Source organism: Amphibalanus amphitrite, unplaced genomic scaffold (assembly GCF_019059575.1).
Source record: "Amphibalanus amphitrite isolate SeventyFive unplaced genomic scaffold, NRLGWU_Aamphi_draft 001435F_arrow, whole genome shotgun sequence".
Lineage (NCBI taxonomy): Eukaryota > Metazoa > Arthropoda > Thecostraca > Balanomorpha > Balanidae > Amphibalanus > Amphibalanus amphitrite.
The window spans coordinates 115,235-134,823 of record NW_024882928.1 but is presented as its reverse complement, the minus strand read 5'-3'; the positions used below and the strand labels follow the sequence as shown (position 1 = coordinate 134,823).

The 19,589-nt window shown below is 51.3% G+C and overlaps 1 protein-coding gene across 1 annotated transcript in view; it reads left to right on the top strand.

The window, feature by feature from the left end:
• Positions 1-735: 735 nt before the first annotated feature.
• LOC122373041 (protein inturned-like) overlaps positions 736-19,589 on the top strand; it is a 117,610-nt gene continuing 98,756 nt past the window's right edge. The window contains exons 1-3 of the mRNA XM_043350778.1: positions 736-761; positions 1,019-1,094; positions 2,208-2,394. Coding sequence (XP_043206713.1) covers positions 736-761; positions 1,019-1,094; positions 2,208-2,394 — 289 coding nt within the window. The remainder of the gene's footprint in view (positions 762-1,018; positions 1,095-2,207; positions 2,395-19,589) is intronic.

Here is a 19,589-nt window from a genome sequence, read left to right as displayed (position 1 = left end):
TCTGATTTTGAAAAATCAAATGGCAATGACAATCTCACATATTGTTATTTAAATCCACAACAAGCCCCAATTTTACCTCCAATGCACATCTCCAGTTCCATGTCTGCATCCTGATCGAGCAGCTGACAAATATATGCCAATTCATCCATGAGGCATACCTACATACCACAAAGGTCAGTTCCACTCACAGCACATATACCTAAATCTGGATGCTTACTGGTCTCTGGCCAGATTGTACTCTCCAGGGCTCCAGGCTCAGTACATAACTAAAATGAGAGGAATTTGAAAATGGAATCCCAAATGTATTGATGTAAATGAAAAATTACTTCAATAAGGATACAATGTAAATGGTAGGCAAATATGCCCGATTTTTGTGGTTTCTTACTGATTCCATTGCTTTTTTTAAAGCTGTCAATAGATTTTGCAGAGACTGTACATTTGCAGACTATTCCACATCATGAGTGACCTAAAACCATGGCCAGTCATCTCAGTATCAACTGTCAAGGATCCCTGTGCTGTGCTGGAGGGCACTTCAAAGTTCAATGCAACTGGGCTATTGGCTTCTGGCAGCTCTGAAGCCCATCCTCTGCACAATGATTTAACCTTTAACCTGAAACAGGTTTTCCATTTTCTGCTCACTTCCAAATGTATTGGTATTTTGTTATGGCGAACTATCTATGAGCCAAGGTATCATGATCAAGATCTCTAGGAAAAGCTGTACATATTCAAACTCAGATGGCAGAGCACCTCACACCCCAAGGGTGAGCTCAGGGTTGAGCACGCTGGTGTTCATTCATACAAATCATTTCAAGCTGGGTCAACTGGGATATTGTTTTATTATTTTACTAGAGCAGCCCATGGGCATTTAATTCAGGGGATTGGATTCACTGTGTGAGTCCGTGGGCATGCTGAATTGTTGCTTCTAGATTCTCCCAGCGATCCAACGGCTCCAGCGGGGTGGAGGTGAGCGTCAGCCGGCTCCCCGGCACGCCGTGACGGGCTCCTCCTCCTGCTGCAGGTCCGAGCCGCCGGTCTGGGCGTCCCCGGTAGACTCGCGCGGGGAGCTCTTCTACGCGGAGGTGGAGGAGGCGCCGGTGAGCGCGGCCGGCGGCCCGGCCGAGCCGCCGCCGCCGCCGCCGGTCAGCGGCAAGCTGCAGCATCTGCTGCGCCGGCGGCGCTCGCAGCGGGCCGGCCGCGCCGAGCTGAGCGCGGCCGCGCCGCTCTCGCCGCAGCGCCGCGCGCCGGCCGGCCCGTCCGAGAGCGGCGCGCCCGCCGGACCCGGAGAGGTGAGAACGACCGGCGGCTGTCGGCGGGGATTGTCAGCCGAGCCGGCACCGTCTGGTCCGCACGGCTGTCTCCACTGCATCTCTAATTTCAGCACTCGCCCGTCGGTAGTCTTCAGCAATGTCAGCATTTACCTGCTGAATGCTTAATCAGAAGGCGTAGTAACGCTGAGTGATTGACTATATAGTCAACGAAAGCCTAAGTCATTGACTAGCTAAAGTGCACGCACGTCTGCCTAATATGTCAATATACTTACGTAGAATCAGCCCGTTGGCGTCTCTAGTTATTGTTGGGTACATAAGGCATGGACGTGGCTGACTATTACGTTACTGTGGTTCGTGGCTCGCTAGCCCATTCGTTTAGGGACCGGCTTTGTTGGCCGCTGCATTGTGACACCAGCGCAGTTATATTCATAGGGCATCATTGACACCCTAATGTTCATGTCTTCCGTCATGGTCGTAATTTTGTTCCGGTCTTCGGAAAGTGCATGGCTGATGTATTATTAATGTGGTGCATTGAATACCAAGTGGACTCACCGCTGCGCTATCGCCTCATTAGCCCTAAGATCGGCCATCTCTAATCACTGCTTTAGTCTCGCTGCTTCCTGTATTAATTCGTGTCTCTGCCTAAAGCAGGCATGTCATGAATTATATTTCCAATATCTTTTCATTGATAAAGCAAAATTTCCGTTAGAAATCACTTATCTTGTTGCCAAATGACTGACGATTGTTTTTCTCTTATCTTGATGCATAGTTCCATGACTGACGATGTTTTTTATCTTGACACAGAATTCCAGCTTTATAAGAAGTTATAATGTACCGTTTCTGTGACATGCCTCGACGTCGACTCGTGTGTAGACGCCGTCCATTTACTCCCGTGTGTGCGCGGTGCGGTCCCTGAACTGCCGCCTCTGCGTGCTGCAGGTGTACCGCGTGGTGGTGAGACTGGACGCCGGTCGGCCGGCCGCCGTCCAGCACGGTCCGCTCTGTGAGAGCGTGCTCGGACTGATCGGCTACCACCAGCTGGGGCCTGCCGAGCCCGCCGGTGCCGTCAGCGTGGCCGCCCTGGCGCCGCGCGGCCCGCTCGTCCGCGGCGGGCAGGTGCACATCGGTGAGTATCGGCCGGGTAGCTCGTGCAGTGTCGGAGGGGCGAGGGGACGGGCTGTGTGCTCAGGGTGGCGGACTCCGTGCAGTGTCCGGGGAACGGACAATAGCTGCAGACAACGGAGCGCACTGACGGGTAGTTCTCCGGACTGTCGGTCTGTTTAAGCTCATGACCGGGAAGTCAAGTGGGCGACTGGGCTACTTTAGAGCCTAGGGAGTCGCGCTTCGATGCTTGTCAGCTGTATGCTATGGTTTTACCTATGACTGGCGTTTGGGATTAGCCTCTAGTTAGTCTCCTCCTGACAGGTAGTCAGCTGCACTTTAACGAATTAGCCTAGCTGTGCCGAGGCAGACTAAATCCACTTTTGTTCATATTTTTCCTTTTGCAGACGTAAATTGTTCACTGTGCTGTGAGTTGCCGGGGGACACATCGAATGTACTGGTCTCGTGTCCTCTGCTCGGCCGTGCAGTGGCGTTCTGTTGTCTGATCCAGCCAGCTCCGTCTCGGCCTTTTTCTTCCTACTCTCCGTCATCCCATTTCGGTCACATCCGCGGCGCCCGCTGCGGTGCCGAAGATGACGGTCGGACGCGCCGGCCGGCCGCTCGGACGCGCCGGCCGGCCGCTCGGCTGTTTGTTTCCATAACTCGGCGGAGGCCGGCGCGGCGGCCCGGCGGCGCGTATGCCGGTCACGGCGCCGGGCTGCGGGCGCCGTTTCATTGCGCCTCTCCGGCGGCGGGCTCCGCATCCCGAGGACGTCGGCGGCCGAGTGCGCCCCGTTCGGCGGACAGAAGTGTGCCGCGCCGCCCGGACGGGATGGTGTGTCGCTATTGGTCGGCACAATGGATTCCTGGGAGAGCTGCCGTCCTATCGACGTGGGATTTGTCGGGTCGCTGTAATGGTGGATAGGAATTGACGCCTCCGGTTGTCTGGTTTCACTCTAAGTGCTTATGAGTTTCGTATACACTGGGGCGGAATTTTATTGATTTGTTGTGTTTTAGACGAAGCCATTTCACAACGAATTTGATAGAAGCTGTGACGGACCAGATACGTTTATATATCGATAAATATCTTCCAGTGGAAGAGCTGATGATGAATCAAATATTTCGCCATAATGAAAGAACCTTTAAACGTGTATTTGTCTCGCGGATTTTATTTTTAGTTGTTTGTTTGCGACCGCTGAACTTTGCAAAACAGGCGATCGATTTTCATTCTTTATTATTATCAGTATAAATTTGCATACATTTGGTTTAAACGAATAAACAGATGTGTTGCGCAATTTACTGGTATGATGAATAGAAGAAGATCGCCTCGGTGGACAAACGAGTCCGCTACATCATGAAAATCGATCATGAATTGCCCACGTAAGTAACGTTAGCCAGCCGTGTAAGCGATTGCAGAAACGTAATTTGATCTATGAAATGTGCATCACAATTTACTTAACGTAACGTACCTAACTCATGACCTCCAAGATGGATGCCAACGATGCCAACAAGACTAATGACGAAACTTCGAGCTACAAGTCTCACCGATCGAGTTATACGACGGTATCACGAGCGTCTGCGAGATCGGTCAGAGCTGCTAGTACACGACTGCGGCAGCTAGAAGAGCAGCAACGGCTTGAAGCAGCAGCCGAGGAATCTAGAAGACAGCTGGCGGAAACGAAACGACAGCTGGAACTAGCCAGAGCAAGACACGCGCTGGAACTTGCCGAGATCGACGAACAAGATCAGGTAGAAATGGAGGAATGTGCACGATCCCTCCGTCATTCTTCTCAAGACGTGACACTGTGTGACCTGACGAATGCCATTGAATCCCAGCCAGAGAACGACAGTCGCCGGACATCAACTCGGCTGGAACCTGCAGGGTCGCACCGGCCGGAGCCAGACTCACTCCAGTCTGAGCCGGTCTCGCACCGACCTGAGCAGGTCTCGCACTGGCCTGAGCCAGTCTCGCACCGGCCAGAGCCACCCTCGCACCAACCTGGACCAGACTCACACGTACTTGAACCAGTCTCACACCGTCCTGATTCAATCTTCATCGTGAGAGAAACCCCCAAACTGGACATTCTGCCCTTCGATGGAAAGTACAGCCGCTATCCATTTTTCAAGCTTCAAGTCGATGAAGCCATGAGATCCGGCCAGTTCACCGACCTGCAGATAATTCGCCATCTGCGGGACAGACTCAAGGGGCCGGCCTTTGAAGCGGTACACGGAGCTCTCCTGTCTGGGTGTCCTCTGCTGAGGATTATGCACGCGCTCGAGTCTCGCTTCGGGAACCGCCTGCAAGTGACGAACGCCGTAACGACTCAGCTCCTGAACTTCGACACGATACGATCGAGCGACACAGAACTGCTCTCTCAGTTCGGCACGGCAGTGTATAACGCTATATCAACTCTTCAAGCAGTCGGCTTTGAGAGCGAGTTGGACAACTTGCGCACGCTGCAGTTGTTGACGGGAAAGCTGCCACTAGAGAGCCAGCAAGCTTGGGGCGCCTACGCTCGGCGCCGATGTGAAGACGGGAGGAAGCTGTCGTGCGGTCTTTTCCACGAGTTTCTGGAAGAGCACATAAAGGATCGACAGTATGGCGTCATCGGCAGCAGCCTGCAATGCCATCCGTCACATGATGTCAAGAACCGCTCCGGCAGTCGCGGACGCACGAGCAGACGCGACCGTCACGAGCACCAACGAGAACGCCATGGCTACCATGGGGCCGGCAGGACGAGCCGCCCACCTGCCGAGCCTCCCACCTCTGTGTACGCAGCCAACGGATCTGCCCAGGGAACCCAGGGAGCCACAGCGCGTCTCCCAGTGGCCTGTTTCTACTGTGGCCAAAATCACTACATAGCTCGCTGTGAACAGTTCCAGAGACTGACACCGAAAGACAGACTGTCGTGGGTTAATACGAAGAAAGCCTGCGTCCGCTGTCTCAACACATCCCACCAGTCATCTGACTGTCACCGAACAGGACCGTGTGGCATAGAAAACTGCACGCAACATCATCATCGACTTCTACACCCGGCTCAAGGAAGCACGACTGTGATCAACGCGGCGAAGGATGGACACACGTCCATTCTGATGAAAACGGTCGTCATCGAAGTCTCCGGCTCCACAAAACGAAGGTGCGTCGCCTTCCTGGACGAGGGAAGCTCAGTCACGCTCATGACTGATAAGCTGGCACAGGAACTGGGACTTCACGGGAAGCGTCAAAATCTGCGCATCAAGACAATGTCTGGACTGACTTCAGTCAACTCGTGTGAACTCACCCGGGTGACCATCGAGAACATCCATACCGGTTCAACACACCTGCTGGATAAGGTGGCTACTGTTCCCGAGCTGCAAATAGACAAGAATCCCGTGACGGCAAAACAGCTGAAGCGCATGTTTCCCGAGATCGAAGAAATTGGGATCAAACAGCTGGATGAGCCGCCTCAGATGCTGATTGGCCTTGACCACGCGGAGCTCATCGCCACTCAGAAGATCATCAAGACGTCGAAGAATGGTCCTCTGCTCCAGGAAACGAAACTGGGATGGACCATAACTGGGCGCGTCATCGCTACGGAAGACACCGAGACAGAGTGCGTAAACTTTCTGAACAAATCTCTGAACATGTATCGGGACGACAGCGCTGGCAGCGCCGCCTACTCAACCGACAGAGACTGCAGTGACATCTGCACGGCTGGGAGTGCTGGCGATCTGAGCGACATCTGGAGAACAGAGCACTTTGGCTGCAAGTATGCCTTCAGTAAGCCGCACAGCCCAGATGACAGGAAAGCGGAAACGATGTTACAAGAAGGGGCAAAATACGACGGAACAAGATGGACAGCCCCGCTTCTGCTCAAAAACGAAGATGAGAAGATGCCTGAAAGCCGAACGATGGCAGAACAGAGAGCCATTGCCTTGGAAAAACGACTGGATCGCTCTCAGCAAAAGAAAAACGGCAAAACACCAAGTCTCGCCGAGCTGGTGTACGAAAAAATGGAGAGAATGGTATCAGACGGCCATTTTCGAAAACTGAGTGAAAATGAAGCCCAAGAAGGACACAAGAATGTCTGGTATCTCCCACTGCTCGCGGTGCAAAATCAGAAGAAGCCGAACAAGGTGCGCCTAGTGCTAGACGCTGCCGCGAAGAGCAATGGCAAGAGCTTGAATGACTTTCTTCTCCAAGGGCCAGACCACATGAACTCTATACCGGGGATTCTGTGCCGCTGGCGGGAGAAAAGAGTAGCAGTGACCTCTGACGTCATAGCTATGTTCAGTCAGATCAAAGTGCGAGAAGAAGACCGACCACTTCTGAGATTTCTGTGGCGGGGCTCACGTCGCACGGGCCGATTTGATGTGTACGAGTCTCCGGTGGTTATTTTCGGTGCCGCCTGCTCACCAAGTATCGCTGAGCACTGCTTCCGGCGCACGGCGGACGAATTCACCGAAGACGAGGCAGTGAAGACAGCCGTATGAGAGGACGCCTACGTGGACGATATTGTCACCGGTACAGGCACCGAACACGAGGCAGTGAAACTGATTGACAGCGTCACAGAAACACTCAAGAAAGGAGGCTTCAAGCTGGGCCCGTGGGCCTCAAACTCTGAAGAAGTCCTCCACACCGTCCAACAGGAGCAAGAACAGCAAGACAGTCGGCTGCAAAGAACGTTAGGAGTCGGCTGGGAAGCTCGCCTCGACACTCTAACCTATGAGCCAATCGCTCCGCCGGAACAGCTAACGAAGAGAACACTTCTATCGACAATGATGTCGGTGTACGATCCGATTGGATTCTTGACAGGATTCCTCCTGAGAGCGAAGGAGCTGTTGCAAGTCCTGTGGAAGTCAAGCGTCAAATGGGACCAAGAACTACCGAGTGAAGTCCAGCAGAAGGTGAAGATGTGGATGGATGAGCTGACGCAGACGAGAGATCTACACATCCCACGTCACATCTTTCGTCAGGAGGCCGGCATCTCTTCTGTCGATCTGCACGCGTTCTGCGACGCAAGCGAGATGGGGTTCTGTGCAGTGCTATACTATCGATGGATCGACTCGACTGGCTGCATTCAAGTGAGCTTTATCTCTGCTCATTCTCGCGTTGCTCCCGTGAAGAAAATGTCTATCCCAAGACTCGAGCTTCAAGCTGCCGTCCTGGCCAGCAGAATGATAGCCTTCATCAGAAAAGAAACACGGACCGGCATCAAGTCGACAACATGTTGGTCGGATTCGAAGAACGTGCTTGCTTGGCTGCGCAGCACGAACCGAAGATACAGTGTATTTGTCGCAAATCGTATTGCGGAAATACATGACGTCACGGGGCCGGCTGACTGGCGTTACGTGCCGACGGCGATGAACGCCGCAGACTCTGGCTCCAGAGGCCACAAAATCGAAGATTTGTGTCCTGACAAGGAGTGGATTCGAGGGCCTGAGTTCCTCTACAAACCGGAGACAGACTGGCCAGATGACTGCTCAGATGCAACCGGCATTCTCGAGACGGACATGGAATCCAAACCGGTGGTGCTCGCTACAACAGTGAAGATCGAGCCCAATTTTCGAGAAAGCACGCCAGATCTTTCCCGATTCTCGCGCTGGACAGTGGCGGTGCGCACTGTGGCCAGAATACGAAGATGGCTCAAACTCGTCCGAGAAAGAAAACGCGGACCACTCACGGCTGATGAACTACGTGAAGCGGAAGAAATATGGACGAGAAGAGTCCAGGGTGATTCTTACCGTGATGAACTCATATGTCTTCAACAAGGACATCCGATCAAAAACAAGAGCCAGCTCTCAGGCATGACCGTTGGGTTGTTGGACGGCATCATTTGTCTCGACTCTCGCGTGAAGCGGTCTCCAGAGCTGTCACCGACTGCGAGAAATCCGCCGGTGCTAGCCCGTGACCACAAATACACGGAGCTACTGATCGAGCACCTGCACCAGAAAATGGGACACCGAGCGCACGACGCAGTTCTGGTGAGCCTCCGACAGAAGTGTTGGGTGCCGCAAGCCGCTCGCAAGATTCGCTCGCTTGTGGCAAGATGTCAGACCTGTAGGGTGCGGAAAGGGAAGCCGCAGACGACAAGAATGGCTCCGCTTCCGTTGGCCCGAGTCACTATGCTCGAAGGCGCCTTTCGGGCGACTGGTATGGACTATTTCGGCCCGATGAAGGTGAAACGGGGGAAGACAGTGACGAAGATCTGGGGCGTACTGTTTAGATGTCTAGCCACGCGTGCCGTGCACATAGAGCTGACGGACAGCCTGGACACTGACGCGGCCCTGATGGTGATATCAAGATTCCAGGCGCGACGAGGAAACGTGCAAGAACTATGGTCAGATAATGGCAAGAATCTCACCTCGGCAAACAAGGCTCTGAACAAGCAACTCAGAGCGATGAACCAAGACAAGATGATGGCAAAGCTGTCTCTGGAGGGAATCAAGTGGCGATTCATCCCGCCGTCCGATCCTGAGGCAGGTGGCGCTTGGGAGCGCGCCATTCGTACGGTGAAAGACACGCTAAAGATCGTCTTGAAGGAGCAGACCCCGCGGTTCGAGGTGCTACAGACGGTCATGGCAGAAGTGGAGAAAATCATCAATTCGACGCCGCTGTTCCACGTCCCAGTGGATGCAGCTGATGACGATGTGCTCACGCCGTTCCACTTCCTCATCGGCCGCGCTACCCCTGCTTACCCGGTGGGCTCGCAGGTGCAAAGCAGTGAGTGTCTTCGTCGAAGATGGAAGCACGCTCAGGTGCTAGCCGACCATTTCTGGAGAAGATGGGCACGAGAATATCTCCCTACGCTAGCAAACAGATCGAAGTGGATCCAGTCGTCTCGCAACGTGGAGGAGGGAGACGTGGTGATCGTTGCAGATCCTCAGCATCCCCGTGGACTGTGGGTCAGAGGAGTGGTCACGGACACTGTGCGTGGCCCTGATGGAGTGGTGCGATCGGCTCGCGTGCGGACGGTGCATGGAGTGCTGCACCGCCCCGTTCGCAAACTCGTAGTGCTACAAGTACTTCGCTGTACATAAGATGTGCCTATCGCGAGCCATCCGCGCCGCGAGTGAAGTAATAGAACATGCCAGCCGTCACATATTGTCTCAACATGCATTGTTGAGAGAGGCCGGGGTGTGACGGACCAGATACGTTTATATATCGATAAATATCTTCCAGTGGAAGAGCTGATGATGAATCAAATATTTCGCCATAATGAAAGAACCTTTAAACGTGTATTTGTCTCGCGGATTTTATTTTTAGTTGTTTGTTTGCGACCGCTGAACTTTGCAAAACAGGCGATCGATTTTCATTCTTTATTATTATCAGTATAAATTTGCATACATTTGGTTTAAACGAATAAACAGATGTGTTGCGCAATTTACTGGTATGATGAATAGAAGAAGATCGCCTCGGTGGACAAACGAGTCCGCTACAGAAGCAGTGCTTCATCGGTCCTTCACTTATCTGTCGCTATGCTGGCGAGCATCTGACGAAACCCCGGCTGGGGCTTTATGTAGCTTCTCGTGCTGACCGAAACCGGAGACTAGCATACAGTAGTCAGTATGTCACTGTTCTTTTGTCATGGTGACTGTTCCGCGATGGATCCCTCGCTTTTGCAACATATCATGTGCTGGAACGGCAATTGACTCACGCAAGTAACTACCAAGCGTTTCGTCGTTTTACATTTTTGAGTTTTTTTTCTTGTGTAAACGTTATCTGTGATTATGCGTAATCAATAGCGGATTTTTCTGTCGGTCCCTGCAATGAAATGGTGTCAGTTTACTGGTATTAAAAGCGGCTTGCACGAATTGCTGTAGATTTCAGCCAATACGCTATGATGCTGCAGCGGTTCGTTATTTGCCATAGAGGGTGCTACATGCAATTTCTATTTAATTTGACTCTAAACTTTTCAGATATTCCACAGCGAGGCAATTACGCCGCTTCGGATGGCGTGCGGCGGCGCTGTGGGCCCATCAGATGCTGTAACGAGCTGCGCCGAATACCGCCCCCCGAATACCGCCGAATACCGGGGCCCAATCTTATAAACGCCGTGAAATGGATATGGCAGCACTCTAAGGCTGGATATATAGTACGCAATCTTATAAAACTCTGTGAAATCGAAAACACGGCACGCTCTTTACGGTATTGGTAGCCGCTGGTTTTGAGGATACCGTAAACTGATTTTAACCGTGAGCAGCTGTGCACATCTCAAAACACCGACAATCATCAGCTGAGGCCTCTTGCACCAAACTACCTACCCAGGTTAATTCCGATTTTACCTAAATTCTCTTGCACCAAACTACCTACCAAAAAACGCTACCGTGAAAATCTACCTAGAAATTCTACCGAGCGGCATCGGAACTTACCAGTTGTTAAACTGCGACCGGCTGTTTTCCTCTTGCACCGAAAGCCGGAAAGTAGTACTCGCGGAGGAAATTTTGACGTTTTGAAGGTAAATTCGGGCCTCGAAAATAACTAGCAAAAGCTTAGGTAAAATGATTCAATTAGTAACAATAGGCACAATACATGATATTCCACGGGTACTTTTATGTAAATTAGGCATTACAAAATGTTTAGACAATGATAAATCAATGTTTTATGAGTGAATAATAATATAATTGACCAAATGCTCCATGGGTTCACAGAGGTGCTTCTCCGTACCAAGGCGATAAACCTCCGTAGCAGTGCTGCCAGATGGGGAAGGCTGTAATCCTCTATATCAGTTACAAAAAATCCTCCAGATTCCTCCAAATCCTATTGGTTGATATAGAAAGGCGGTCTTGGACGCTGCGGGGGGCTATACCCCCAAAAAAGTTTCACCAAATACTAAAAACCCATCGGATTTCGAATCTTTTCGCACTGCTGTGCAGTTTAAAAGATACTTTTTCTTATAAAAGTTGTTGAGTTTTCGTTTTATCTTCAAAAAACGAAAATTTTCGTCGATTTCAGGCGCTGCAGGGGGGCCGGGGGCATTTGCCCCAAATGTCCCCCTTAGATCCGCCAGTAGTTTGGTACCCTCGTAAATATAGCTACAGACTGAGACATTCTGCAGTCTCACGGTGATAAAGGACGTGATATATCCTAACGGGTAGGGTGACGCTGGGCAGGAAAATGCCTTTTTAGTCTTGAATGTGTTATATTTTTCCATGAAATTGAATATAATAATCGGGCGACAAATCCTCCAGATTTTCCTCCAGAATCAAAAATCCTCCAAAAGCGAAATTTGTCCGCAAATAGAGTTCAAAATCCTCCAGATTTGCGGAAATCCTCCAAATCTGGCAACACTGCTCCGTAGCAGAACAGCCAGGTTGAAGACTCACTCGTTGCCATGGAAACGAAGCTTATTTGTTCAAGTAATTTAATATTAAAATAACTTCTATCGGTATTTACGTAAATGAAAAATGATTTCATAATACCAAAATGTATATTAATAAAAACAATATCCATTTAATTGTTTTCTTTAGTTACTATTTGTTTGCGCCCACAAATAATTCGTCGCCAAACAGCCAATCAAAACAAATCCTAAAAACGCGAGCTGTCAAATTTACCTAGGTAGGTAGGTAGGATGGTGCAAGAGAAGCTACCGCCGTAGGTAGTTTTACTAGGTAGGTATTTTGCCGATTCTACCTAGCTAGGTATTTTGGTGCAAGAGGCCTCTGTTTGCGGTTTCAGCGGCGTCCATTTCACGCCAGAATTTGTGGCGTACTTTGACGAGCTTCTCAGACAGTTTAATTGATTTAAGATAAATTCCATGTTCTTTTGATATAAGTATGCAATATTTTACATTATGATATTTCTAAGATTAAAACATCCTCCACATATTAACTCATGATTTACTATAATGATGCTTAATTATACAGACAACGATCAATTTCAAAATATGTATTTCCAGGAACTAAATGCACACTAAACCACATAAAAACGAGTGTTCATCGTTATATGGCTTTATTTTTCAAATAAAAAGGGGATTTTTAAGAGGATTTTAGCATTAGTAACCGTCTTAGATTTTCGGCAGCCACTGCATTATAGAATCGGTATGGGTCTTTAGCCTATTCTCACGTCTCACGTATGACACAAATAACGGGCTTTTCATGGCTTCTGATTAGATATTTAAATTAATGATGATATACCCTAGTTTGTCAAAAAATTATAAATGCCTACTCACTATTCGTATTTCCTCACTTTCTGTTTGGCACAGTCACTGATCAGTGATCAATTTGTTGTTTCTCTTCCTGCATCTTGATCTGACTTCTGAACCAAGTATTTTTCTTGATATAGCTTTGATATGTAGACTGGGTACTTAAATCTTTTGAGGAATTGCTTTTTAGCTTTAGGCTAGGTAATAGGTACCTATGCTTGAATAAGAAGGAAAATAAGCTGTAACTTGACCTAATTCAGTTCATGTACGTAATCTTCGAATTTTAGTAGCTTTATCTTCATGAAGACAAGAAGGAAAATAAGCTATATCTTGAATTGATCCAGCTAATGTACGCATCCTGATGCTCAAATTGTAGGAGCTTCATTGTCAGCGGTATTACTTCAATTACTGAAAGAGTAGCCGAGCTATAATTAAATGATTATTTAAATAATTCTTTAACAAATTTATTGCAATGCCTTAACAGCAAATAAATGCAAATGATAAGTTGAAGAAACACTTTATTTTCTCGATTTTCTGAGCGCGAGAATGCCCTCGCTGAAATTTATTTGGTCGGCAATCCACTTTTCAGGAGAATTCTTCAAGCATGTTGGTGTTTTCCATACTTTGCTATCACGTTTTCCATAAATAATTTGTTTATTACACATATGTGTGTCTCTAAAAGAAATAAATGCCCAATAAAAATTAAAACACATAACTTTTGCTGTTCGCAAACAGTACGCATAATTTCCAATAGCGACGTCGACAAGACATTGACCAATCACGTTGCGTGTTTCCTGCTGGCGTTGTTTTGTACTGTGGGCAAAATGGCGTGAATAGAATTACCATACTATTCTCTTTATAAGATTGCGTGAATAGGGTGCCGTAAATAGAGTGGGGTGGAATGATAGTACGCCATTTGGTAGCACAACCTTTATAAGATTGGGCCCCGGGGAGTGCTGAGTCGTGCGCCGGAACGGCCGCGTTTTTAGCGGGGAAGGCCGCGTCACGACTGTATTTTGTGGCTGCGAACGTGTAATGCGGCATTTCTATTGCTCTGGATATGCGTATGTGCAATGGTTTTTTAGATGCGTTGGTTGGATAAACGACGGGTAGCCTTTGGCTTACTGCATAACCTGAAGTGTTCTTTTTATGCGTGAAAAAAGCTTGACGGCAATGCTTAGGACCAAAGGACTGCCGTTTCTGATTGCTCCAAGGAAAGTTTTCTTTCGGCCTATTGGGTTGGATTCTGTAATCTTGTTCTGTTGAATGTGTATGTGTAATGGAACGTAAGTGTGAGTCATTACACTACTGCATTCCTTCTACGTGATTATCATGAGTCACTATGGGCTGCAAAGTCAGTATTTCGGGACCAAGAGATGGACACCACAGCTAATTCCGTCTACCGTGTTGATCATGATGTCCCTCCTTCTGCTGTGGCCCAGGCAGGGGCTACCGTTTGGTGTTTTCCATCAGCTAGGCGGCCGGCTCAGTCTAAACCGGCCTAGCTACCGTTTAGGCGGACAGGACGGCCGCAGGCTGCGCCGTCCGTCCGTGCTCGAGGACCATTGGCGCTCCAGTGGCCATCAGCACATGAGCTCCGCGCCCACCTGTTGCCGTACGGAGCGAGACGCGTGGCTGGCCGGATCGGACCGCTCAGGGTCGCAGGACGGGCCTCTGAGGACACCGGTGCGGGCGCGTCGCGCCGCACCCGTCACGGCCGGCCAGCTCCGGCCGGGCCGGTCGATGCCGCTCCGGCCGTCACGGTGTGTCGGCACGTCACGCCCCGCCCCGCTGCGTCCCGCCCGTCCTGCCGACGGTGCCGGGTGCGGCGCTGAATGTGCCGCTATTGAACTCACCGACGGCGGCGCCGCTGTCGCGTGCGGGGGCGGATTAATGCCAATGGACAAGGAATGGAGCTTTCATAACAGGTGTGTATGTACTTTGTGGAGCCGCAAACACGGGCGTGGGGAGCGACTATGAATAGGCAGTGCGCGCGTTCGATCGGGTCCAGGAATCGAGGCATGACTTGCATGTTTGCAAATTCAAGGCATTAATGTGTATCGGTTCTATAGTTTGACCGCCGACAACGAATATTGCGGTATAGGTATGACGGTCTGTGGCGTTCTGTGGCGGTCTGACCTGACGGTGACGCCTGCCGCTGGCACGGGCACCGCCCCCGCTCCCCGGCGTCCCCCGTGACTCGCCCTCGGCTCTGTTGCCCATCCCGACCTCGTCAGCAGACAGACGGGGCTCGGCGGTCGCTCGGACGAGTCTTGACGGCCGCTCGGACGGGTGCCGTCACTTATCAGCTCCGCGCAGGCCCTCCGCTGACCCGCCGTGCCGCCGAGCGGGCTGCCCGGCCGGCATATACCGGGCGGTGTGCTCCGTCCCGCGATCCCTCGCAATGACAGTGACGGTCCGTAGTCACAATTTGTGCACAAATGGGCGCGACGTGGCTTAGCAGATGGCCTGCCCTTACCCCCAACATCAGCCGCCGCCTACGCCACCGCTTACGTCGCCACCGCTTCCGCCACTGACGCCAATGCCTCCGCCTCCGTCCGGAAGCAACTGCGACTTTCAATTTCAGTCAGCGCGTCATTCATTTAACCATGCCTATCACGCCGGAAATTGCACTGAGCTGGCTCTCCGTTCAGCTTCCAGTTTGCGACATTTTGTGTCGGTGCTTGTGCTCTATTTTAGTTGTGTGGAGCTCCGGGCGGCAGTTCAGTTCTGCAGGGCTCTCGAGACTGGGAGCCCCAATAAGCGCGCCGCCCACCAATCCTCGGTTAAATGCTCAACTTTGAATCCATGGCCGTTCAATTCGGCTTCAGAGGGACTCCCATCACCTGAACGGCCCCATATGTGACGTGGAGCCGCCGTTCCGACCCGGGTTTAGAGGCCGCCGCGCCGCGTCGGATTGGGACCGGTCGCAGGTCGCAGCTGGGTCGGTACACAGCGGGACTCGGGACCGGCGGCAGGGGTGGACTGCCCTGCCGTGGTCCGTTCAGTGTCTGTGGCGTCTCTCCGTCCCACACAGAGTCCTGCCTGCTGGCAGCGGACGGTCCCGACTCGTGCGGACGGTCCTCCACCTGAGTGGACTGTCCGCGAGGCCAACCGTGCCTTGCAGGCCGGAGGGTCTCTCCTGGCCCGTGCCGGACGGTTCTCCGGGCCGTGCCGCCATCGATCGCGGTGTTGTCTGTTTGCCGTCCCGACCAGGCCCCGGACGGGGTGCGCCGAGAGTGGCTGCTCGGGACGGCGTCTCCACGGCTGGGCCGGGGACCGTGTACGGCACACGGCAGCTATGCCGCAGCAGGGTCAACAGGTGGAACCGGCTAAGACGCTGGCCGTAAATTTCCTAATCATCATTTCAGGAGGTGTTGCTGCTCCCTCGCCGCGTTCTTGGCAATACCCATTGTCACGACGTCATGCAATTACCCTCCTCTTTTCTGGAAGCTGCCATTTTGCTGCAATTTTAAGCTGCTATTTTAACCCGGCAGTTGCTGGGGTATTTCGCCACCCACCGTTTGCTGGGGGGGGGGGGGGGGCGTTAAACGCCCCCAGCCGATAACTCGAGAACCAATAGGCGCAGCGAAACGCACGAGGCGGCAAACGAAAGAACGCGACGAGACGCTTCAGATGAGTACTTTAAAGTTGAATTTTGAGGTCACAGGTCAGGTCAAGGTCAGGTCAAACACCTGAAATCGGGCTTTCAGTAGCATGGACTTCAGGACTTCGCAATGGGCGCCTCTCGTCATAAACTCTGTCAAAACGGTGCACAATCCATCATATAAGGCCTACAAGAGTGTCAGCTCCATGCAGGGGTCAGTCAAGCATAGGTCAGGGTCAAGGTCAGGTCAACCGGGCAGGCACATTTCCCCGAAAATAAAAAACTGATATTCGCAGCCTGTGACACATGTTTTATGGGTAATTTGGGGCGTAGAACACGATGGTGACATTCATTTTATCATATGTGTACGTGTTTGGCTCAAAAAGTTCAATTTAAGAATTGCATGTATCATGGTCGTGAAGAAGTCACGAGAAATTGCCAAGATTCAGTTCAAGATTTTGGAAAATGCGGAACGATAATCAATAATCGAAGATAGCCATCTGATTGTTCATGGCATTGGCAGTCTAATGGCGTTTACGGCAAGTCTGTATGTCTATTCTGTGATTTTATATGATTTTTTGAACATATGCAGTTTTTGGTCGAAAACTCAGAAATCATGACGTCACTAAAACCTCGATATCTCAAAAATTTTCCGACCAATTTTTTGAAACTTTGTCACAATAAACTTCAATCAATTCCCTACAGGTACCCAAAATTTGGCGCGCCTGCGGCGCGCCGTTTTTATGCTATGGCCCAGCGAAAAAAGTGGGGGCGTTTAACGCCCCTCCCCCGCAACTCGCGGGTTAAGCTGCTGGAAGCTGCTATTTAATCTTATCAATTTTGAACACATTCAAAGTAGAATGATGACATTTATGAGCGCATGACTTATGCGTCCAGACGTCACTGATTCACTCTCAATCATGCTCCCTCTTTTGCCTGCTGCCTCAATATTTCCATCTATCGTGCCATCTATCATTTCATCCAATCCCCCGGCCCTTCAGACAAGTACCTACGGCACCATCGCTCCGCTGCCCCGGTAAGCCTCACACGTGTCGCGGCCTGCGGCGGCGGTACGGCCCGCTGTTTTCCAGCGCGGCCGCTCGTCTCCGGCTGATCGCTCCGGCAGCCGCCGCATTGCAATCTGCATATTGCAGGCGGCGTGCGGCTCACGGCCCGACGAGCAGCTGTCGCCGGCACGCGCCCGCCGCAACCGGCCGCTGTCAAATGTCAGCGTCGATGTCACGGCTGTATGTGATTAAAATATAACCTATTACGCTTACGCTTGGAGTGATAAGATGTCGAATTTCCAATAATTGCCTTCCAATAATAAATTACCTTCCAATAATTCTCTTTTTCCAATAATTGTCCACCTTTTTAGATATCTTCTTTTTCTCCAATAAATGCAGTGAAAATTTCGATTTCCAGAGCCGGATAGTCAACATTCACCGAGATGGTCCGTCAGACTTTGAAGACTTATGGTCTCGATGTTCGTTGTTTTTTTATGTAGCAATATAGCATCGCATTCGGTTCAGTGCACATGAATGGGATTTCCATCAATATTTTAGAGCTTATATGCTGTCAACATGGAACGGAGCTGAAGGTCTTTCAGGGCCATTTTTCAAAGCTGGTCGGCCCAACGCCGGAGCAGGAGCCGTCGCAGTGACGAGGAGCCACGCTTGAATTGTCGTTGTAGCTGTTGGCTTTCTTTCCAATAGCTATCATTGGCTCAGACCGCCCAGCCATTGCTTTCAACTTATGGCTTATAATTAATCACCTTATGCGGTTATGGCAGTGTTACTAACTGCCTCATAAGTGGATAGATACTTGCATGCTTTCTGACAGTAAAATCATGTTTCTTCAGCATATTTTTTCTTCTTCTGACACGTAGCTGCGTCTTCTGATCGCCAAGTTCAATGCCAAATTTATCTTTAACTGAAACATCGTGAACACTTAAATGTTTCATAACGTTCTCTGGTATGACAACTTCTTTTTTAATTCTAAGAAAACCCTTTTATGTTTCCGTCGCAAGTCTTTTCAGGGTTTATTTTCGACAATTGTATCTGGTAGAACGAATTTACTACAGTATGTATTGTATATGGAATATTGAACTGCCATATTCAGAATAAACATCCAGCATCCAATCCTTTCCGCCTTCTTTCAGGTGATGACGGATTTGCAGGGATGAGGCATTTCGTAATCGATCGATACCTTTGTCCCCGAGCTGCGCCCTGCCTATCAGGCGGTCCGGCGCCGCCTGGCCGTGTCTCCAGGGCGCGGTTCGGGTCAATTTTCCGCCGTGTTGGGTCGGCACGGCGCCGGGAGTGCCGGGATCATTGGAGCGGCGCGGCGGCCCGGTCCCAGAGCGGAGCGCCTCTATACCTGCCACACCGGCCCCGACCGGTGTCAGGGGGTAACGGCCCCTCACCGGCAGGCCGTGACTGAGACGACCCCACTGTCTGATGGGAGTCTGCCATGCAACATGGGTTTGATGGTCTGGTGCCGAAACAATCAGCTCAGTGATCGATACATGACCGACTGTGCTCGCTCCCGGCGCCCGGATGTCGCGCGTGTAATGTGCGCACGTGCCTGGTCCTGGGTCACTATGACACCGTGTGACCGACGGGCGCCAGTCGTCCGTGCGTGAGGCCGCGGACGTGTCCGTGTGCTGGACACGGGATGCTGGGCCCACTGACGCCACCAATGGACGGCGCACAACGGGGCCTGATTCGCCGGCGGGCCGCGCTGGGCGCCGCCAAATGATGATTGCGGCGCGATCAGCGCTAGTTGTGCCGTGTTCCCTGTCACGCCGCCGGCCGCCCGGACAGGCCGGCCTTTGATGCGTCTGGAGCGGGCTGGCCGGAGCCGGCCCCGCCCGCGTTCTTATGCAGTTCGGCCGGACACTGTGTCAACATAATGCGGTGTTTTTGCTCCCCGCCTCCGGATATTGGCCTCGGGCGGCAGCAGCATGTCACTGAAATGACCCTGCAAGAACGGCAATTGGAGCGGCCGGCAGCGCTATTAATGTTTTTGTGCGCCGCTCAGCTCTGCAGAAATCGGCCGAAATTTGGCCGTATTTGTCAAAAGATTGATAGGTACATACTCCTTTATCAGTGTCACGATGCTGTGATGTTTCCACTCGTTCTTTTTTTAGGCAGGTGGGGGGGGGGAGGGGTGTAGCTTAATAAATGACCCGGTATGATCTCAGCAGTCAGCGCTAGTTCACTGTTGTTGGACGTGTACACGACGCCTCATTACCCACAGGTTAATTAATTAATCCTTCATACACCCGGGGACCGACACTATGAGGATTGGCCATCATGCGGGTCTGAGTCAGGTGGAATGCGACTCCCTGGGCGGCTTCCCTGTGCTGCGGGTGCTGAAACAGGCTCGAGGATGCAGACGCACCTTTCAGCCTATAGCCGGGGAGAGACACCGCAGTGCACACCAACAGAGTTGGCCCCCACTCGGCTACCTCTCCCCGCCCTTGCT